We start from the raw sequence: 24356 nt of genomic DNA, 5'->3' as shown, positions 1-24356 counted from the left end.
GATACCAGATATCAATGTGCTTGGACCTATCATGAAATATCGGATTCTCAGAGAGCTTAATGCAACTTTGATTATCACAATATATCACTGTCGGATCCATCTCCTGACTGAAAAGACCCACAAGTATTTTCCTCATCCATATGGCCTCACATGTTGCTTGACTTGCAGCCATGTATTCAGCCTCTGCTGAGCTAAGTGCCACAGACCTTTGCTTCCTACTGTACCAGGAAATAGTTGTGGACCCAACACTAAAGATAGCACCTGAAGTACTTTTCTTGTTTGATGGACTCCCTGCCCAATCTACATTGGTGAAGCCTTGGAGCTTCACTCCCTCTGTCCTCCTGTACCATAATCCATACTTGGTAGTGCCTTTGAGGTACCATAACACATGCTTTGTTGCCTTCCAATACAGCTTGGTAGGCCTCGCCATAGCTTGACTCAGCTAATTTATTGTGTAGCACATGTTGGGTCTTGTGTTCACAAGACACATCAAAGACCCCACAAGCTGCCTGTAAATGGCAGCATCAACCTCTTAACCTGAAGTTGCATTCTCCTTCCTCCAATTTGTAGCTAGAGGTGTGTCCATGGGCTTACAATTCTCCATGTCAAATCTCTGAAGCAATTTAGAGGCATACTTCCCCTGAGACATAAACAATTCACCATCACCTTGCCATACTTCCAGCCCGAGGAAGTAATGCATTAAGCCCGTGTCTTTCATCTCAAATTCCCTTGCAAGAGCAGATTAGTTGCTCATCACCTGTCAATATTAAATCATCAACATAAAAAACAAGAATAAGAAACTTACCATCTACCACAATGTGATAGAGGTTCGCATCTGCTTCACTTTTGGTGAAGCCCAATCCACTGAGATAACTGTCGATCCGAGTGTACCATGCTCAGGGCACCTGTTTGAGACCATACAATGCTCTCTTGAGTCTGCACACATGTGACTCCCGATCATATGTCTCAAATCCTTTTGGCTGCTCTATGTAAATTTCCTCCTCAACAACACCATTGAGAAAGGTGGTCTTCACATCCATCTGGTGGATTTTCCACCCCATCTGTGCAGCCAATGCTAGAATGGATCTGATTGAGGAATATCTTGCAATTGGTGCAAAAGTTTCCTCATAGTCCACTCCCTCTACCTAAGAGAATCCTTTGGCCACAAATTTGGCCTTGTACTTCTCGATGCTCCCATCAGTTGCATGCTTCACTTTGTAGATCCATCTAGAACCAACCACTGATTTCCCTTCTGGTCTCGGCACCACCTCCCATACATTGTTCTTCATGATGGATTCATATTCTTCCACCATGGCATCAACCCAAACAGGTTGAGAAATTGCTTCCTCAAATGAAGAAGGCTTTGTCTCAATGAGCTCTGTCATGAGAGCCATGTAACCAGTGTACCTATCAGGTGACCTCCTCTGCCTGCGTTGTGATGTAGGGGCTCCCACATTCTCCCTAGCATCCTACAACAATCTATCAGCTTCTCTAGTTCTCTTTCTCCCCTCTCTGGAAGATTTTGGTTGAGTGGGTGCCTCCACTCTGCCTCCTGTCTGCTCCTCTACATGTGGCTGCTCCACAACCTCCTGAAGCTCATCTTGAGGCTCCTCCTTTGGAGCTAGAAGCTCCTGCTCTGATGGGATACTCAGCTCTCGTTCCAGAGAGCATCTCATAGCCTTCTCCTCATCGAACTTGACATCTCTCCTTACAATTGTCATCCTCAGTGAAGGTAAATACACCCAGTAATTGTGTGGAGTTTCAATGTATCCTACAAAAACTCCCAACTCTGTTGTAGGCTCAAGTTTCTTCCTCGAATCCTTGGAGACATGACAATAAACTGAAGCTCCAAAAATTTTGAAATGAGACACATCAGGCTTTCTCCCAAAGAAAGCTTCCTTTGGTGTGATCATGCCAAGCATTCTATGAGGACTTTGGTTCTGCAAGTATACTGTTGTGTTGCATGCTTCTGCCCATAGATGCAATGGCAGCCCCTGATCATGCAACATGGCCCTTGTTGCTCCCACTATGTTCTTGTTCTTCCTCTCAGCTACCCCATTCTGTTGTGGGTTATGGGGTGCTATCAACTCTCTTCGAATACCTTCTTTTGCACAGAAATCTTTGAAGGCATGCGAAACAAATTCACCTCCATTGTCGCTCTGAGAGCCTTCACCTTCTTCCTAGTCTCCTTCTCAACCAATGCCTTGAATTCAACAAATTTTGAGAAAACTTCATCCTTCTTCCACATGAAAAAGATCCAGCATTTTGTAGAGAAATCATCAATAAAAAAACATAGTACTTATGTTTTGTTGTGGAGGCTATAGAAAAGGGTCCACAAACATCAGAGTGGACTCACTCCAAGATTGCATTTTCTCTGCTATCTCAGTCATGGAAAGTGGATTTGACATATTTCCCCAATGTGCAACCCTTGTAGACATCTGTTGGTCAAGGGAACCTTTAGGGAGACCGGTGGTAATTTGCTACATGATTTTTAAGGCACCATGGTGTAGATGACCCAATCTCCTGTGCCAGAGTTCTCCAACATCTTGACTCTGCACTTTTTCAACCTTACTGCTCAATGCAGTGCAATCTCCCACCTCAAGTTTGTATAGGTTCTTCACTCGAACCCCGATATGCTTCACTTGGCCAATAGCTATGTGTCTCAGAAAGGCTTTCCCTTTACTGAAAATAACATCTCCAATACTGCTACAGACATCAGGTTCTTCTTCAGCCCAAGTACAAACATAGCATCTTTTAGGCAAAGAGGAGAGGCTTTCTCCCTCTCAAAGGTGATAGTACCAATTCCTGTAGCATTGTACCTCCTGTCATCCCCCATTTCGATATGCATCTAGAGATCCTTCTCCTCCAGGCTACTAAAAAACTCCTTGCACCCTATCATATGGAACGAGGCATTGAAATCACGATACCACACACTCCCCATAAAAGTGTTGGTCGTGCATGCTATTAGAGTGAAGTCTAATTCCAATTGTGAAGCCAGTGCTTCACCTCCTGCTCCTCCTAAAGGCTTCTCAGTAGACTTCTTGTGCAAACACTTTGTTGCATAGTGCCCATATTGGTGGCAGTGGAAACATTTTATCTTGCTGAAGTCTTTCTTCTTGCCATTATTTTGGCTAGATTTAAGTTTGCTCTGGGTCTTCTTTCCTTTTCCCTTCTTCCCCCTTCCAACCAATGCAAAATTCTCTTCATCCTCAGCTTTGGATGATGTTCCATCTCTGTTATTTCTCCTGAACCCTTCTTGAACCAAATCGGACCACAACCTTTCCAAATTCGGTAATTTTTCCCTTCCATTCATAGAGTCCTGGTAACTGTGCCAGGATTTTGGAAGGCCTAGAAGAGCTAGGTTCACCAGGTAATCTTCTGCAACATTCACCCCAACCCATCTAAGCTCATCTTGAACTTGTGTAAACTTGGAGAGATATTGTGGAATAGTATCATTCTTATGCATCCTAATGTTTCAAAGTCTGTCTTTCAAGGCCAATTTTTTATGGTCATTGTTATTTTCGAATAGCTCATTCAGTGCCTTCCACATAGCAAATAGTGTCTCTTTGCCATGGAGCTTTGAGACCACATGGTCTCTCACACCTTCCAGAAGAATTCTCCTAGCCTTTGTAACATCCTTCTTCCATTGGGCTAATTGTTGTTCATCGGACTGTTGGGGTTTTGCAAAGTCAGTTTTAACATATTCTAACACACCATTATCATCGAGCATTGTTTCCATTCGATCCTTCCAGGCTATGAAATTCAAGCTACCCTCTAGGGTTGTTGTGAAGATAAATCCCCTCTGCAAACAGAGGCAATCTCTCTAAGCCAATGAGTGGGTCTAACAACAAACTGAACAAACTAATGCAAACTTTCCTAGCTTATGTTTAAAAATATAGAGAGAAGGAGAAACCTACCTCGCTCTAATGCTAATCGCTCAATCCTTTGGTGATGGCTTCGATCTCCTAACTTCCAGGCTCGCTCCTTGCTTGTTCTTTACGTCCGAGTACCTGCAAGAGAGATCAAAAGACAATACAAGATACAAGAGCATACATGGCATATATCAAACATAAACTACTTAATAGATCAAGGAGTATCAAGATAAATGCATAAACATTTACACATTTATGGAAAGTGAACATCAAATGTATATATTAATGAATCAAAAAGGGAAGCATACAACCATTGCCTTGATGTTGGAGACCTCCTTTTGGTGGATGTCCAAGTCCAAGCCAAGACTCTTCAAGCACTCCTTCTCCAAGTTAGATGGGTAGCATTTAGGCATAATCTCAACATAGGAATGCAGGCAATCAATGACCAACCATTTGGGGATGGAAGGGATTTGATTTATAGGAAGGGAGAGGGAGTTAGGGATCCACAAAAGAGGGAGGAAGGTCCACATCTCAAGGGGAAGGCCCTTAAAGGTAGGATCAAGAGCTCGACCATATCTCTACCCAACAACATCCAACTCATTGTTTCTGGAAGTTTCCAACATACAAAGCTTCTCCTCCATTTTGAGAAAACCTGTCAAAAGAGGTACAACACAACTTTTCATATCAAAACCCGTGCTGGCAGCGCTAGGTCAAAGAACTGCAACCTACCATCAGCACAAGCAGGTAGTGGAGTAAAGAGCGTTGGTCCTTAAATTTAGGGTTTCAGTCAACCTTCTCTAGAATTGACTCAAGGCAGTTTTTCTTCCATTCTTCAGGGATGTTTCAGTATGTGTTTCATGATTAACACAATTCACAGTTGTCAACATTTTAACACTTCGAGATGTGGAACATGAAGTGAACATGAGGTGTGATGAAATACTATGTAACAGATGCCCCCTAAAGCATGAAGGCAGAACAAAATCAAGGCAAGGGCCGGAAAAACACCGTCAGGAGACCTACAAATCAAGCATATACATATACATTGGACATCTCTGATATAAACATGCCTAATGATACATGAATAGGCATCTAATAATACATGAATCCACGGTATGGGCGCAGCCATCCAGATAGAAAGGATCATATATATGGACCCACGGTATGGCCACAACGATCCGTATAATCATGTGTACAATCATGAATAACTCACAACTCAATGCAACCTGGATTTTATCAAATGGAATCTAGGGTCTTGAGCTCTATCCCAATCCGATCAATGTATGAATTCTAGCATGTGAATAGATGTGTCGAAGTTGAACATGATAGAAAACCACTTGATTACCAGTCAATTATGTAAATCGTTAACAGGCACAAGAGAAACCACTAATAATGACAATGGCTCTCAAGGTACAATCAGCACAATCCACGAATATTAATAATGAAGTTGAAGTTGAACACCCGAAGAATCATTCGATCGAAGGCCAGTGATGTAAACCTATCGTCGAATGCGAAGAACTTGCCATTGAGGCATGCAAGCTCTAAGGTACTGGAAGGGAGTTTCTAGATCATCTTCCTGGATAATGAGTTGAAGTCGATAAGAAGTGATCCGTCGAATGAGGGCCATAATGTATTCAACATCATCGACACGAAACAAAGGATATAGTAGAGTAGGTAAGTTTGATTCAGCACTGTGGTAGAAAGATCAAATAGTGTATGAGCGGTAAAAAACTGCAGATGGGACTTCTCTTGAACATATCGGCGACACAACTCTGGAGTTTTGTTGTGAAGATAAATCCCCTCTGCGGATAGAGGCAATCTCTCTAGCCCAATGAGTGGGTCTAACAACAAACTGAACAAACTAATGCAGACTTTCCTAGCTTATGTTTAAAAATACAGAGAGAAAGAGAAACCTACCTCGCTCTAACGCTGATTGCTCAATCCTTTGGTGATGGCTTCGAGCCCGAGTACCTGCAAGAGAGATCAAAAGACAATACAAGATACAAGAGCATACATGGCATATATCAAACATAAACTACTTAATAGATCGAGGAGTCTCAAGCATAAACATTTACACATTTATGGAAAGTGAACATCAAATGTATATATTAATGAATCAAAAAGGGAAGCATACAACCATTGCCTTGATGTTGGAGACCTCCTTTGGTGGATGTCCAAGTCCAAGCCAAGACACTTCGAGCACTCCTTCTCCAAGTTAGATGGGCAGCATTTAGGCATAATCAGCATAGGAATGCAAGCAATCAATGACCAACCGTTTGGGTATGGAAGGGATTTGATTTATAAGAAGGGAGAGGGAGTTAGGGATCCACAAAAGAGGGAGAAAGGTCCACATCTCAAGGGGAAGACCCTTAAAGGTAGGATCAAGAGCTCTAAATGGGAGAGCTCGACCATATCTCTACCCAACAACATTCAGCTCGTTGTTTCTCGAAATTTCCAGCATACGAAGCTTCTCCTCCATTTTGAAAAAACCTGCCAAAAGAGGTTCAGCGCGACTTTTCATATCAAAACCTGCATTGGCAGTGCTAGGTCAAAAAACTGCAGCCTGCCATCAGCACGGGTAGGCAGTGGAGCAAAGAGCGCTAGTCCTGAAATTTAGGGTTTCAGTCAACCTTCTCCAGAATTGACTCAAGGCAATTTTTTTCCCATTCTTCAGGGATGTTTCAGTATGTGTTTCATGATGAATACAATTCACAGTGGTCAACATTTTGGCACTTCACGATGTGGAATAGGAAGTGAACAAGAGGTGCGACAAAATATTGTGTAACAAGGGCATACTCCAATCTCAGTCAATTGAAAGACAGTCTCCTAATCCTAAAGGAAAACTATTGCACTTAAGCTGTAAATTTGAAATTCCTGAAAGACAAGTTCGAAATACTGGTTCTAATGTGATTTCAGGGCTTTGATACCATGTATAAATTTGATAGAAATTGCAACCGCTCAAGATTTCAAACTGAAAAACAAGAGACACAATTCTACTCTACTGATCTACGAAATGGAAATCACAATTTGGAACAACATGCATAGACATGCAACAAGCAAAACCACAAGTACACAATGATTTCTAGGCAAACCCAACTGGGAAAAGTCCCCTCAAGCCTCTTTCCATTAATCAGTTGAATAGAGAAACTATTACAAATGCTTGCTCTAGCTTTGAGCACAACTTGCAAAAAAATAATTGTTCTCTCTGTTGAATGACAAACTCTAGCCAACACTTAGCCAATTATTTGCTCCCCCGGCCTCCTATTTCCTTGCGCAATTCTTGAGGAAATTAGCATCTAAAAGATAGGAATTTCATCCTATTTGCTTGAGCAATTCCCAAGGATTGATCTCCTGACTCCTGTATACTCAAAACTAGTATACAACTCATGTTACACTATCTTGTTATCCCCACTTCAGTTGAGAAATTCAAATTCCACGCATGCAATAGCTATTTTGGGTTGATTGATCAGCTAACTAACAGATCCCTGAGTTAGACTATTGTCCCACTGCACAACTAACCTTCAACTGACTCTATCAATAGTTAGAGGTCAGTTAACTGAATACAACTGAAAATAACTAAACTAGATTGCTAAAATTTAGCAATCACACATGCACAACTGAACTCCAAGCCCTCTAACTCAAATTTACTAAGCTAACTAAGTGACAAGAGCCATGTCACACTAGTTAATTGCCTCCAAGTTGTCATTCTGATGTGGAAATTCGATTTACTCAATTTGACTACGGCTAAAGTCAAATGGAGCCTTTCTTGCTACAGTTTTTAACAAGAACACCTTATTTGCAAAGAGGAAGTGGTAGAATCTTCATGTCTTGCACAGTAGGTATTCTCCACCAGCATGGCAAATTTCGACAAACCAAAATAAATAAGCCTCTTGAATAGGCATTGAAGTCTTATAGACTGAGATAGGAGTGGATGCATGCCTTAACTGTAGGAGCAGATTTTTCTTTAGTAGATTTTTTTTTTTTGAATCTAGGATAATCAGTAACTGGTGAGAGTTATCCTGAACAGACCCAGGATCAATTCTAACTGGCTGCCACTATAAACCTAGGCTACGTGCAACAACCTGCAAGCCGCACAATAGCAGGTAACTTATGCCTCAACAAGAGCCGAGACGTCCACTATGGGGTTGCCTACTCTTCTAGCCAAGACACAACAGGTCAGATATATGCTCAATGAGATTTGAACCCTCATCTTGTGGGTTTCACCCAGCGAAACTCACCGCTAAACCCCATATCACTGTATTTTTCTTTAGTAGATTTGTTATTTTAGTGTAGTTCCAAAATTATAAGTGTGTTTTTGTTTGTTGTAGTTAACTATAGTTCTAATATTAGGCTAGACACTTTAGTATGGGATGTAGAATTTCCACGAAATTTTGTTCTGCTAATAAGAACAATCTAAAAAACACTTTCTTTTCTTACATAGAATTTCTCTACTCAATTTGCAGTGGAATTAGGAACAGAAATAAAACACAGTCACACAATTCAAGACACAACAATTTATTTTTTTTACTAGGGAACCCAACTGGGAAAACCCTCTGCTTGATGAGAATTTTATTGATAGCAAAAACTAAGCAATTGATCTCTTACAAAATACAATTGTTTCAATATGAAAGACACACTTGTCTTTCCTGCTTGTTCTAAGCTTGAAACCCTTGCAAGATTGTTGATCTTTGTTGCCCTCTACCAACTTGTGCACAAGCTTCTCTTGCACACTCTTCCTCTCACAAGCTCCACGCACAAAAGTGTGCTTCCTATTTCTTAATCTCACCAACTTGTGTTCACCAAAACAAAGATTAAACATGTGCCTTTGTTCCTCCTTTTAAAGGCAATTTGAATGGATAAAATTAGTGAGTTTTTTAATTAAGGAATTGAACTAGAGCTTTTCTAGAAGATCAAAAACTCACACTAGAAGATCAAAACTCGACCTTCAACTTTGTTGAAAATGTAGTAAGAAATTCCTAATATAATTTTGTCCTTAATTAAATTAGAAGAAACTCGAAATTCCACACCAGCAAACAACTTGAATGAGTTAACTGAGTTATTATCACTCAGTTAGCTTAGTTAATTCGAGTTGGAGGGAGAACTTGAGCCGTGTCCAGTGATTCCTAAATTTTAGGAGCCTAGGTTGAGTTAATTTTAGTTGTAGCAATTTAATTCAGTTAAATTGAGTTATGGTCAATTAAACTAGTTCCAAGTTCCAACTGTTGGAGGAACTAGTTGGAGGTCTAGCACTGGGGTGCAGCTTCAGTGTTCAACCAGTTAATTGATAGAGCAGCCATAATTAACTCATGTATGCATGAAATTCGAGTTACCCAGTTGAGATTGGAGTTCAAGGGCAATGTACTATCAGTTGTATAATTTTTCGAGTTGTACAGGTGGTGCATGCAGTCAGAGAAGGGCCTACAGGGATTACGCAATTCTAATTGGGAATTTCCCTAATTAATAGGGGGATAATTCCCAAGGAAACAACGCAAGGAAATAGGAGCTTGGCAGGCAGCAGAATTGGCTAAGTATTGGCCAGAGTCAGCTTGTGAGGCAATGAGATAGATTATACTTGTGCAGAGATTGTTCAGGCTTGAACAAGCATTGTATTTCTTCTCTATTTTCTAACTAATGCAATATAGATAGGAATGAGTTTTGAGCAGTTGCTTCCCCTTAGACAAATCCCTGAGCATATGTGATTGAATCTTGTCTTGTGTTTATGTTGTGATTTCTCGATCGATTAATTGTTTATGCTGATGAGTAGAGTAGATTCAAGTCTTTTGTTTTAGCATATTACATAAGCAGTTTGAATCTACAAGGAATTTCTACATGGTATCAGAGCTAGAATCACAGTAGACAAGAGAATTCGAAGTTTGTGCAGGAGGTTCGAATTACAAGATTAGTGTTGTAGGTTTTCTCCAGGACTCAGGCTTGAGTATGCTTTGGAAGGAACCACAAATTTTGTGGCATGGAAGATCCGTATGGAGGCGGTATTAGATGATAACAGGCTACTAGATTACATCAAGACAGATGTAGTTAAACCCCCAGCAGCTAATGCCTAGGATCTCGCTCAATGGAAGAAGGATGTAGCTAAAGCGAGGAGGATCATATTGGAGGGAGTTCGAGATCATATTGTCTCGAATCTCCACAGGAAAGAAACTCCATTCGTGATGTGGAAAACATTGACCGACTTGTTTGAGAACAACAGTGACCATAAGAAGCTAGCACTGAAGGACAAGCTTCGTAGCATCAAAATGCAGAACGTTGAATCAATTTCGCAATACCTGAGCAAATTCACACAGTGTCGTGATGAACTTGGCGGGGTCGGTGTTTTCTGACTAATGCAATACAGATAGGAAGGGGTTTTGAGCAGTTGCTTTCCCCTTAGATAAATCTTTGAGCATATGTGATTGAATCTTGTTTCATGTTTATGTTGAGATTTCTCGATCGATTAATTGTCTCCACTGATGAGTAGAGTAGATTCAAGTCCTTTGTTTTAGCATATTACATAAGCAGTTTGAATCTACAAGGAATTTCTACAAACTTCAACACATCAATTAACTGCCTCATACACTCCTATTTTTTAGGGAAACTCCTAAATTTAAGGAACTCGACTTTGACTCCTTGAATTAAGGCACAAATCAAGGAATCACTTTTCTCGCTAATTCGCAACACTCCCTATTAGCAAGGAAGGTGTTCCTGGAAGAACCTCATCCACCTAGATCTGTCTTCAACTCTACCAAGTTCTCCTATGTTGCAGTTGCTCCCTCTGAACTAGAAAACTTCCCTGCTTTCTTCTGCGAAACCTACTTTGAAGACCTATTCCTTCCCACCATACTCTGTGAGCTCTACTCCTCCTCTTCATCATCCTATTGATCAGCCCAACTGCCAACTAACTTAACCTGAAACTGAGATACTGGCTAAAACTCCATCTTGAGAGCTCTATCCTGCTCTGGCTCAACCACCACTTCTCTACCTTGTGCACTACCTGCCTTGCTACTCAAGGTTGCACCTGTCTCTGCCTGCAACTTGTAGAAATTCTTCACCCTCACACCTATCTGCTTCTTACATCCAGAAGCTAAGTGTTGGAGGTACACCTTACCTCTATTGAAGATGATATCATATCCCTTGTCCTCAAGAGTGGCTACCGAAACAAGATTCTGCCTCAATCCTGGAATGTAAAGAACATCTCTGAGATGAAGGAAATTACCTCACTCCCTCTGAAAGTTGACAGTACCAACTCCTCTGGCTGCATACTAACCATCATCTCCTAGCTCAATCTGAACCTGCATGTCCTTCTCCTACAGGTGGCTATAACTCTTCCTCTTCCCAGTCATGTGGAAGGAAGCTCTTGAATCAATATACCACATACTGCTATCTGATGAGCTTACCATGCAAGCTATCAATGAGAAATCCTTCTCGAATTGGGCAAAAAAGGCATCTACCTCCATTGATGCAACAGCATGATCCATTTTCTCGCTACTATTTTTCTTACCAGGACACTTTGAAGCATAGTGTCCAAATTCATGGCAATGGAAGCATTCATTTGATCTTACTTCGATCCTTCTTCTTGCCCTTCTGACTGGACCCAACCTCTCCTTGGCCCTTCTTTCCCTTAGCCTTGCTACCCTTTTCTACCAGGGCACAGTTCTCCTCGTCCTCCGTCATAACTGGTCTCCCTTCTATGGTTCCTCTTCGGATCTCTTCCTGTATGCAGTCAGTCCAAAACCTTTCTCACTTTAGGAAGTTCTCTCTCCCATTAATAGCATCTTGGAACCCCTTCCACGACTTGTGAAATCCAAGCAAGGCAAAACTCACAAGATCATGATCAAACACAACCTAACAAATATGAGACGATGGACTCATCCTTGCTCACCTGAATACTCTTTAACTTCTCCTTAAGAGCAGGCTTCTTGGTATCACTGGTACTCTAATACAACTTCAAGATTGTCTCGTACATCTCATATATTGTCTTCTTCTTATGGATATGAGGCACTATATGATCTTTGACCCCTTCTAGAATGATCCTCTTTGCCATGATATCATTCTTATTATGTTGGGCCAATTGTTGGGGGCTTGAGGAGGTGTTATCGCCTGCTTGATGTACTCTCCCACCCCATTATCTTCCAACTTTCCAAGCTATGAAGTTCGATGCACAGTGATTTGCTCTCAACCCTTGGTAAGCCATACCGCTTCCCCTAAGAGCTCTCTAAAAAACTTGGCCCCTAATAGTCTTGTAGTCCTTCACAAGAAATTGTACTTAGGGCTCAAATAATTTTTCCTCTCCTATCAATCTTGTAGTCCTTCACAAGGACTGAAGTCAAGGCTTCTTCTGGCATCCCTCTAATAGTCTTCCATCCTGTACATGAGTTGCCCACTTTTGTCCAAACAGGACCTCTACCAACCCAGCATCAACACGATACTTGAAAGGAGGTCTATCATACCTAAAGGATCAACTTCTTTCTCAATTCTTTTGTACCTGTGCTTGTACAAGTGTCAGCAACTTTTGGCCCAGGTTAGGGTTGTTGTAGTAGCTGCTACAGCCTTCCTCTCGACCTTCTATTGCCTTCAACACATGCGTTGAGCCTTCTTCTAGCACCCTTTCCACCTGCATTCCTGCATTGTGCCTGGGTTCTACTCGACCTCTGTAGCAACTTTTTTTGAGGCCTTACAACCCTCCCAAATCTCTCTTACAAAAGCTCAGCATATCTCCAGGGGACACACAGCTATTACGTCCTGTTCTGAAGAGAATATGCCCATTAATCCTGCACAGAAAACCTTCCATACTTCAACCTTGTCACACAGCCACCACCTGCCCAATCTCGGCTGCCCTAAAACACAAGAAGAAACACTATCTTGGCCTCCTTTCACTTCAAACCAATACCTAAGGGACTCGGCTACCACATACCGCCTTTGCCTTGTGTGATGCACTTGTGATGATCTTAAATCTGTTCCAAGTGCTCTGATACCATGTAGAATTTCCACGAAAATTTGATCTGCCGATAAGAACAATATGAAAAACACTTTCTTTTCTTACAAACACAAAATTTCTCTACTCAATTTGCAGCGGAATTAGGAACAGAAATAAAACACAGTCACACAATTCAAGACAACAATTTTTTTTTACTAGGGAACCCAACTGGGAAAACCCTCTGCTTGATGAGAATTTTATTGATAGCAAAAACTGAGCAATTGATCTCTTACAAAATACAACTGTTTCAATCTGAAAGACACACTTGTCTTTCCTGCTTGTTCTAAGTTTGTAACCCTTGCAAGAATGCTGATCTCTACTGCCCTCTACCACCTTGTGCACAAGCTTCTCTTGCACACTCTTCCTCTCACAAGCTCCATGCACAAAAGTGTGCTTCCTATTGCTTGGTCTCACCAACTCGTGCTCACCAAAACAATGATTAAACTGATGCCTTCGTTCCTCCCTTTAAAGGCAATTCAAATGGTTAAAATTAGTGAGTTTTCTAATTAAGGAATTGAACTAGAGCTTTTCTAGTTAACAAAAGTCAACAGAACTAGTTAACTGGATCATCCTAAAATTTAGGAGGCTAACTCCACTTAAGCTTTCAATTCCCAATTTATCTCACACTAAAAGATCAAAACTCGACCTTCAACTTCAACACATCAGTCAACTGCATCATGCACTCCTAATTTTTAGGGAAACTCCTAAATTTTAGGAACTCAAACATGCACAAAAAAAGGAACTCGACTTTGACTCCTTGAAGTAAGGCACAAATCAAAGAATCACTTTTCTCACTAATTTTCAACATGGGGATATCTATTCCAGGAAGAGGGTGCAGATTCCAAGGAGGAAACATGCATGTGCAGACTTCTCTGGTTGGGGCACACTAATCCTGGCAGTTTTATCCATGTAGACAAGGGCACACTCCTCTAGACTATTTTTAGGGTTTCTGGAAGCCCATAGGGATGAGCTATTTTTGTATTTTTCCCTAGCCTGTTCTTCATCTATAAAAGAAAGGCAGGGTAGAGGTATTGTTCATTCAGTGATTGAATGAATTATAGGTTTGAGCTATTGCATTCTGTTAAAATTGGCAACTAGGGCCAAATTCCACTTTGGACAGCGCCTATGGGAAAGATAATTATGGCATTAAATTACTCTTTTCGAGAGTAACCAAAATCGACCTCAAGATCGTCAAATTTGGATAAGGAGAAGTGAGTTTTTGAATTTATGTTCTCTCACTAGAAATTTAATAAGGTCGGCCTCATCCTTATGTCAGCTCATCAAGCCCAACAGTCACGTCCCATGACCTCCACTGAAGTATATATTAAGGTACCTTCTCCCTCATTAGACACGCATCAAATTGCTTGGATAGATGTCTGAGGCAGCCAAGTTCTTGTAGAAGGTTGAAGGAGGGTTTGTCTTTGGGTTTTCTTCTGCATTAAGGCCGAGATTTTCCAAGGACAGCTGCAAGAATTAAGGGAATTTTTGGGCTATATGTATGGGTCTATTTGCTATTACAGGACCACATTCAAATACAGTATATGAGGCCGAGTTTAAATGTGGTCTTTGGGATGAAATTCTCCCCATCTGTGTCACCGCACCTCAGATCAGCTGCTTCAGGAAAGGCCGCAGTTCTGCACTTGTATAGATCAGGGAGCCGAATAGCCTATCTTGGATCCAGATCAGCCCTATGGACCAGCGAAGGGCAGTTTCTTATATGCCTGGGTTAGCTGCAGTGGAATGGAGGTGTTTTAGGTTGGTTGAGTGAGACAGCAGTAAATAGTATGCAGCCCTAACCAGACTGTGACTATCTTCTGTTGACAATGTGCTGAGCCACTTTCATGTCTAAGGTTGGACTTTCAATTTAGCAAGTCATTTTGACTTTGATCTATTGTACTCTCTCTCTGCTGAACATTTGATTTTAATAATAAGAAGATTTGATCAAGGGTTTTCCCCATCTTGGGGTTTTTCCCTGGCTTGTGCCATATTATTGTGTCCTCTTGTCTTGGCTTGTCTTCGTCATTTATTGCATATGTTCTTTCTTCAGTTACTGTCAATATGATAATGATTCATGTGACTGCCAATGGATTAATAAATGTGCTAATTTGGAATATTGAAGCAACTGTCCTAAGCAAAGAACATGTTAACCTAAAATTAACTTTGGTAGGAGTATAAGCTTTTCAGTTTACTAATAGTTAGGTTTGCAATTTCCAAGTGTTAATCTGTCAATTTCTAAGTGCTAATATGTTTACTATGTACCGAAATTTTAACAAGAAAAACCAAAGATGATGCAAATACAGAAGCAAATATGAAGACAAGGAGAATGAAGCGCTTAATAGAATTGGTATGTTGGTTGCAGTAGACATTATTCAACATGTACAGGATACATGAACTTCTCAAGAAATGTGAGATAAGCTAAAGCCTTGAACGAGATTTCTAATATAGTTCGATGTTTGAGAAATTAGTTGTACAATTTGAGGATGAATGAAGGAAACTAAGTTACAAATCACGTCAACCAGAATAAAAAATACAAGAGATCAGTTGATAATGTGGGACACGCAATTGAAAACAGGATTTATATGCTAAAACACTTTAGTCTTTAACTGTTTGACTTGTACCTTGCGGACCTTTATTACAAGGCTCGATCATCAGGGAGAGCTAAATAATCAGCATTTGGTGAAATGGGAACTTTGCTCTTGCAGGAGGAGAAATGATATAACCTATATGACAGAAATGGAAATTCAAGCATGTATTTGCAGCAAAGCAAAGGGGCAAATGAAAACGAAGGCTTAGCTAGCAAGGATATGAGAGTCAAAGATAAGGAAACACCACACACGAAGATTCAAAGAAGGCCAATAGCACAAGTAACGGTGAGATTTTCTACTATAGTAAATTGTGTAAATTTGAAAAAAAATGGATTAAGAAAGGCATGATTCATCACAGTTGAAAAAGGGCATTCAGATAACTATTTTGGACAATAATAGGATGGCAACATTGAAGGAGCTGGAGAGTGTAAAATCTATGCTACTTCACAAGAAAGGGAAAATGCATCAAAAGATGTGCGCTACATATATTCAAGTGCCACCAAGCAATGACACATGCAAAACTAGAGGGACATACTCCCAACAAGTTGTCATGGATCCAATTTTGATCTATCTGAACTCTCTCAACTACCCATTCCCAATCTATTTCATCGTTGTGGGATATGCACACCTTTAAGGTAATCAATGAGGCCCCGACAACTTATGCCCTAAACCCTAAACCTATTAGTGAACACATGCTCAAATTAAGTTCCAGAGAATGTCAATGAAACCTAATAAGGCCAGTGAGCCCTTTGACACCTTTATCAACGCCATTATCTCAAATATTCTGCGAGATTGTCAAAAGCCCTAAACCCTCCACTTTCCAGTGAATACACACATATAATTCACCCATGTTCTCCCGAGTTCTTTTGCAATTGTGAACAATTTCCTTAAACGATACGGAGGGTTACAAAGTCTTACCAAGTGTATAGAATCCCCCGTCCTCAAACGAGCGTTAGGCCGTGCAATTCTGGACTCGAATGGCGTCCTGGGCCTTACTTCTTGAATCTCCTCCCATTCTTCACGAGTAAGCATTCGCACAGAGCCCTGTTCCGGAGGAGCTTTCCTGGCTCTACGCTCTATTCTCTCCTGCGCCTTTGAATCATCGTACTGCCACACAATGTCAAACGGGTTGCAGTCAAGAGCTAAACAAAGTGAGCGTTTTTCACATTGACCGGGTAGAATGGCCCCGGAGAACATGCTGCTGTGTTAATGTAGCCAATTGTTGTGCTATCTTGTAATATCTCATAGTTAACGGAAATAGATACCCTGGGGAATAATAGACGAATAATAAGGAAAATTGGCGCTTCATGAATACATGGATGATTTTTTCTATTGGCGAAGGGCACAGAGTAAACCAACCATCATGAGCATTTTCATGAATAATGCAATTGCTACTGCAGTGAGGACCATGGGAACCGTTGCAGTGTCCAGGTAAGCTCTGGATTCTGGCACTTCTACCGTGACTTCGTTCTTCTTCTTGGGTTTCCTGTTGTTCTTCATCTGCATGAATTTGCTCCTCAGCATTTGGCTTGGCGAGTCTGTATTTGCATTTGTGTGTATAAAGTTCTGAAATTGCCATTGCAATCTGTTGGAGATCAGAGATCTCAACATTTCAATTATTGGGCTTGCAGAGAATCGAATTTTTTAGGAAATGTTCAAAGACGGCAAGGTTAAAGACATCGCAACATTTCAAGTTTCAACCCGTCGAGATCATAATTCATTTTAATTTGTGGTGCTTTCATCCCGAGCCTTTATTCTTACGACATTTCGTGACAAGTTTCTCAACTTTGGGCGACAGGTCTTTCTGGTTTTGCCAAACATAAGTCATGTACTTGCCAATTAAATATGTAACGGGCTGTAAACTTTTTATTCCTGAAACTTGTAATCATCAGTATATTGGCATTGCATGCACAATCTATCATTGTGCAGTTTTACACTCAAATAAACTTGGACTGTAATAATCTACCTATATGGTCTTCCAACCTGATTGGCCTCCCTTTAGAAAGTAATATCTCAAAGTATTTTGGAATATAGTTGAAAACATCAAAGTTATCACCTAGTAAATATTTTGTTTATAATGTTAAATCATTTCATTTCAATGGTCACATCCCTTTTAAAACTTACTTGCAACTTCAACCATAATACACCCATTCACCCGATTTTGTTAAAAATTATTTACAATCAAAGTACAATATTGAAAAAAAACATAAATACAAGATATCAATAATCTTTAATTATATATCAAGGAGATTATGGTAAGAGTTTAAATTATAACTTACATGTATTTATTGATAATATGTGTATTGTTATGATTTTATATTATGATAAAGTTTTGTCACATTCTCTTTTTATGGCATATCCTTATTCTTTATCATGTTCATTATAATTGGGACTTGCATCATATCTTTAGTATGACATGGATCCTTTTTCACCAAATCATTTGTATGCCACCTTTTGTGTATCAAACACATATATCACCATGTTAGCTCAACTCCAAATTCCTTGGCATCATTTCCAGAGCTTCACAATTAACTCAGTTGAGACAATCATAACCATCAGTGATCATAGTTGTCAAAGTCCAACTATGGTGCCACTAACAAACAATGGGTTTCCAAAATTCCTCAGAGTTTGTTATTTTGTTTAATTGACTTTATAACCATCACATTGATGGTAGGTTCTATCAATTCGCCCATACAAATATGTAAGCATTATGTTATAAAGAACTATGTAGCTTTATGGTGATATTTTTTAATCAAGATTAAACTATCTCACAATTTTCTTCACACTAAGAACCACAATGATTGACCATAACACTTTTATCGTCATTGGTTTCTTTAACTTGTTCTTTCAACCATAAATAGATATACATTTGAGACACATGTGGGGCTTCATATGTGTTTCTCTCTTGGCTATATTGTCTCTTTGTCTCCATGTTTGGGTTATTTTGCTTATTTATTGTTCAAATTTAAAATTTTGTATGCAATCTAATTGCTTTCACTAAGTTGAGTTATTGTTCACAATATCTAGCTAATTATTGAGACTAGTTGTCACAACTAGTTTGTTTGGAAATCCTAATGTAATATAAGTAGTGATCCCAACCAACCTCCCAGATATTAAAGGCATTGCATGCCTAGGGTGATTTATTCAACCTTGGGTCCAGGGCAATGGTGTGGCATACATGCCCATGCTCTTTGAGTAAATAGTCAAGTACCCACTTTACCAACTTGAAATTCCTTTATTAATGAAATCATATTCTAACCATGATTACATTATTTTCCATCCAAACAATACCCAATAGTGCACTAACACAAACTATGTGTCGATTTCTAAATGCATAAACAAAAATCTAATCCAAGACATGTTACCACTTGAATTAGTAGCCTAGGCAAGGTCCACTCTTGGTGCTAAGCGGTAAGCACATATGAATGTGCCCATTATCACCTCAACGTTATCTCTTCTCACTTTAGGCCAAGTCCTACAAAGCCATGAGGGGGTATCTCAATATATAATCCCTTCACCGAGAAGTTAGTAAATCAGTGCCTAGAAACACTAAGTATGGTAAATGTTGGGAGTTAAATTAGATGTATGTTTTAAATTTGACATATGAATAAATAACACACAAAAAATACAAACCAACACTTAGAAATGAATGAATACCTCACCAAAATGTTACCTTTGATGTTTAAGAGTGAGATAGAGGTGCATATACCAAGTGAGACAATCCTCCTTTGATTTCCTCTTAATTATATTACTTGAATATGGATTATCTTGTTGATGTCCTACACTTCCAATGCTTGTCAAATGGTTAAATAAAGGCAGAAAACGCAAGTTTGTAATGTTTTTCTAGCAAATCGAGTGTGGCAACAAACTAGGATCAGTATCCATGGCTACATAAGTACATGAAACAAAATATAAGTGAAATGACAACCCATCAACATATTTATGCGATTAAAAGTGATGTTATAGCAATCTGATTATTTCCAATGAACCCCTACAGCCAAGTCTAGATTATTTTCCAATGAATAATAAACATGTTCTAACACTTTGGGAGGTTGAGACCAATTATCAATAAAATAACTAAGCACTTAAAACAAATTAGAAATGAAGTTAGGGTACAAGGCTTAGATTTCACCTTTTTTCCTTCAAATCTTGGGCTTAGAGCTTCACAAATCCTCAAAGAATATAGTCGTAAATTAATTCCAAAATTGAGAAGACCTTTAAAAACATTCAACAACAACTGCAATTTAAATTGTACATAATAGATCCAATTCGTACATGGGTTGTTCTATGATGCAAAAATGGCACAAATCCTAAGACTTCAACCTTATAAGATGAATATTTTTGGTATTTTTATCTTTGAGTTTTTCTATTTTTATGGTAGAAATAAATAACAAGACAAACTTAATTTTTTTCAAGAAATGGTTGGTTGTTGGATTTACAGCTAACGACTTATCTCCATTAGGGCTTAATGGGGTCAAGATGAATGCCCCTCTTACGTTGGTTATCCAATGCTTATGGATTAAGGTAAGAGGCTAAAAGCCTAGATGATCTGTAAATTGTCATAGACATTCCATTGGATATTTTGTCACAATAAATCTGATAAAGAAAATTACTTTGGAATCTGTAATGTGAGGGTTAATTTCTCCATAGATTTCTAGAATTATTAAGTTACTTTTTACTATGTATGCATGTAAAATACAAATATGCAAAAAATAGAGGACAAGTAGAAAAATCACTCACTAAACCACAATAACACAAGTTATGGCCTAAGAAACCCTTTTGGGAGAAGACCCAATTGGAATGTGAGGTTGCTCTGCTCTCTCTTTCTCTAAATGGAAGTGGGTTCAATTACAAATGATCCAAGATGATTTGCATAACTAATCCAAATTGATAGTCTCAAATGTTGATGAAAAGGTCTCCATGTTGAAGAGCTCATTGAGAAATTTCCAATGCAATTTGAACGGGCTCAATCAGACATTTTATAAGAAAGTTATGGCTTGTTAAAGTTCTGACCAGACAGGCAAAAATATGTGTAGGGTTTACATGTGTTATCAATAGGGATTGACACATGTTTATATAGATGAGGTGTGGCAATATAGAAGCTAACATGGTAATATGGAAAGTGATAAGTGGTAGTACGAATGATGATGTGGCATAATAGGTGGCAGTACAAATGTTGATGTGGTATCTGATGTGGTATTGTTGAAGTTGAAAGTGTCTTGATGTGGTAGGGTGATATGGCATGATGAAAAAGCAACATGTGGCATGGTTAACATGGCTCAACGAGAAATTGACACGTGAGATCATGTGGACCAATGAGAGATTACCATATGGACCAACCAATGACCACCATGTGGCACCACATGGACCAACTCATGACTGCCACATGACACCAAGTGGACCAACCAATGGTTGCCACATGGCACCGTGTTGGCCAACCATAGGTTGCCACACATTCCTTCTAGAAAAATGACGTGGATAGGCACTATCTCATGATTAGTTGGAATATCTCAGCTACAGATCACATGAATATTTTATTATTTTGTGTACCCCAAAATCATGGAGTGGTTACGATTTCTTGTGGTTCATTGGACAAGATGAAATATATTTTATGTTGTTACACTATATTAACAACATGTGGTGGATACATATATTATTTTATATCAAGAAATCATGTAGGATCCCAAAAAAAGTAACATTCCACAAAATCATACACAATTTGAGAATTGAACTCATGACCTATTATATATTAGATCAGTGTCTTACTATTGCGCCATAGCTTCATGTTGTGAAACATATTATGCATAAATTTATTTAAGGTGTATTTTCCTGCAGTGTTTTGGGAAAAGAGTCTTTAGAATCAATTTCTTGGCAAACTGAGAACTAAGAGAGGATTGTGGCAGTGCTACAACATTCTTAGCAGAGTTGAAGATAATGTTTATTGTAGGTTGGAAGCCATATGAGATGTAACAAAGTACTTAAGTTTATTTCACATCCTATTAATTAATCAATTGCTCATCAAAAGTGGACTCAGAGACATGGCCCAAGAGGGTCGAACTCCATTATCGAATTACATCTCTTGTCTTTATTGTTTTCTATTATTCATTTTGTTGAAGAATATAGGACAAAGTAGCATACTGTGATTCTTCGTTACTTGATAACAATTTGTGGAGTATTTTTACTTTTCTTGGTAGCTTATTCTACTTCTTCTTATTAGTGCATATGTGTGTACTTCATCGAACTGCTACCAAAACATAAAAAACAAGAACACAAGATGTTGGCACTCTGACAGGGCCAAAACCTCTCTACTCTTGAGAGGAAAACCCTTTAGTGAATTTCTCTTATTGAAGCTTCTATTGGTCAATGCCAAACCCTAGACCCCTGATTAAGAGATCCTCCAAGCACAAGTCAAGTCTTTACTCCTTTCTACACCTTATACCTCAACACTTCTTACGGCATCTTGTCTTCCAACACTTCATCTTCCAATTAGAGTCCTTTCACCTTAGAGAGATGGGTTCCTTTGCTAGGCTTGGGAGTCCTTGGAGACTTGATCTCTCACCCAAGCAAAGGATTGTTAGTCGTTGTCATACCCTTAGTGCACCTCACACATGTGATTGTTTCTAGCCCTAGATACGGTCCTTCATAATTCATTTTTTTGCTTCCTTACTTCGCTTGAGAGTCCTTCTTCCACGTTGGAGTAGGATGCCTTTGTGGGCCTAGTTACTAGCCCAACCCATGAATAATATACCACTGTAATTTCTCTACTAATCTAGCCATAGACTGTCCCTTATTCCTTCGCACATGTGACTTTTTTCTGCCCTAGAAAACAATCATGCACCTTCGTTGTCCTTCCTTCCTTTCTTCACTGCCCTAACAGATCTTTTCCTTAGCTTATCTTCGTCCTTGTTGTTCTCTTTCTCATGTGGATTTCAAAGTACAATTGATGTGTTCTAATTGGAGTGGGTAGCCTCTATAAATAGAGGATTGTCCCTCCATTTAAGTCGACTTGTCCTCTAAGTTGTAGGTCAACTTGGAGGGTTGTTTATAGGCTGATTTGGAGGGAATTTGATTTGGATTAGGTCCTCAATTTATTGCTTTCCTTGCAAAAATACATTGAAATATATTCATATGGGGACATGTACTTACTTGATATATTTTGAGATGTAATGGATTTGCTTCCTCCTTGAAGGCTTGATGGTTTGTCTTCCCTGGATCTTGATGTTCTTCAAGTTGCCTTCTCCAAGTGGACTTGCTTGGTGATGAGGTTTGCTTGAAGACTTGCAGCTTGATGCAGGTCCTGTTTCAATCTGCTCTTCTTTGTAGGTGCCTTTATATAAGGCTCTTCTTCTGGCTTTGTAGACCTCCTTGATGAATGTTGGATTATATACCCTTCTTGTCCTTTAAGTGATTGAGACTTCTAGGTTTGATGCTTCAACTTTGTAGATTCTTTCCCTTGATGAGTGTTCTTGAGTTTCCCTTTCCTTGATGTGTCACCTTAGCTCTGATACCATGTTGAAGAATCTAGGGCAAAGTAGCGTAGCGTGATTCTTCATTACTTGATAAAAATTTGTGGAGTATTTTTATTTTCTTGTTAGCTTATTCTTCTTCTTCTTATTAGTGCATATGTGTGTGCTTCATCAAACTACTACCAAAACATAAAAAACAAGAACACAATATGTTGGCTCTTTGTCAGGGCCAAAACCTCTCTACTCTTGAGAGGAAAACCCTTTAGTGAATTTCTCTTATTGAAGCTTCTATTAATCAATGCCAAACCCTAGACCCTTGACTAAGAGATCCTCCAAGCACAAGTCAAGTCTTTACTCCTTTCTGCACCTTATACCTCGACACTTCTTCCGACACTTCGTCTTCCAATTAGAGTTCTTTCACCTTAGAGAGATGAGTTCCTTTTCTAGGCTTGGGAGTCCTTGTAGACTTGATTTCTCACCCAAACAAAGGACTGTTAGTTGATGTCGTACCCTTACTGCACCTCGCACGTGAGACTATTTCTAGCCCTCGAAACAGTGCTTCATACTTCGGTTTTTTGCTTCCTTACTTTGCTTGAGATTCCTTCTTCCACGCTGGAGTAGGAGGCTTGTAGGCCTAGTTACTAGCCCAAACCATAAAGAATATACCATTGTAATTTATGTACTGATCTAGCCGCAAACTGTCCCTCATTCCTTCGCACGTGTGACTGTTTTCTGCCCTAGAAAATAGTCTTGCACCTTCGTTGTCCTTCCTTCTTTCTTCGCTACCCTAACATATCTTTTCCTTGTTTTTCTTCGTCCTTCTTGTTCTCTTTCTCATGCAGATTTCATAGCACAATTGATGCGTTCTAATTGGAGTGGACAACCTCTATAGAGGACTATCCCTCCATTTAAGCCGATTTTTCTGGCTGTCTTTAGGCCAACTTGTCCTCTAAGTTGTAGGCTGACTTGGAGGGCTATTTGTAGGCTAATTTGGAGGGAATTTGGTGGCTTATTTGTTGAGCAGACTTCACACATATTCCATGGTGGTGTAGCATGCTTGAAGTTGTCCTTACATAGAATTAGACTTGACTTTGCTTGGAGGTGTCCCTTTGACTTTAATATATATTTATACATAGTGTAACATGCCCTTAAGGCCTTCAATATTTTCTCTTGACTATTTGACTCACCTATAGCACTTTGACATGTGCTAGACCTACTTCAATGAGCAAGAAACTCATTGACATATATTATAAAAATAATATTTCTTTTATTGAATAAGTAAAATATCAAAAGTACATCTATGAAGACCGACCCTAGTCACACTTCCTTAACACATTTTTCCACTACAGTCTTTCAATTGTTTGATTAAGCTATAAGAACATGTTAAGGAAATTTTCCAGTTAACATTCACATGCAATTCATGTGTTGATTTTAGATCAAGTTTGGTATCAAAGCAGGTTTTATC

General features: G+C 39.4%; 1 protein-coding gene across 1 annotated transcript in view; it reads right to left on the bottom strand.

The window, feature by feature from the left end:
- LOC149192464 (cytoplasmic dynein 2 light intermediate chain) overlaps positions 1-17314 on the bottom strand; it is a 48351-nt gene extending 31037 nt beyond the window's left edge. The window contains exons 1-2 of the mRNA XM_089404610.1: positions 16785-17314; positions 16344-16532 (exon numbers count right to left, since the gene is read on the bottom strand). Of these exons, the coding sequence (XP_089260736.1) occupies positions 16344-16532; positions 16785-17036 (441 nt within the window). The 5' untranslated portion in view covers positions 17037-17314. The remainder of the gene's footprint in view (positions 1-16343; positions 16533-16784) is intronic.
- Between the last annotated feature and the right edge of the window lie 7042 nt (positions 17315-24356).

This window comes from Pinus tabuliformis, chromosome 2_2, assembly GCF_031772625.1.
Source record: "Pinus tabuliformis cultivar Carrire ecotype Pingquan chromosome 2_2, CPIR1, whole genome shotgun sequence".
NCBI lineage: Eukaryota > Viridiplantae > Streptophyta > Pinopsida > Pinales > Pinaceae > Pinus > Pinus tabuliformis.
Note: the sequence above shows the minus strand (reverse complement) of the source record. Positions and strands in the feature narration are given on the sequence as shown.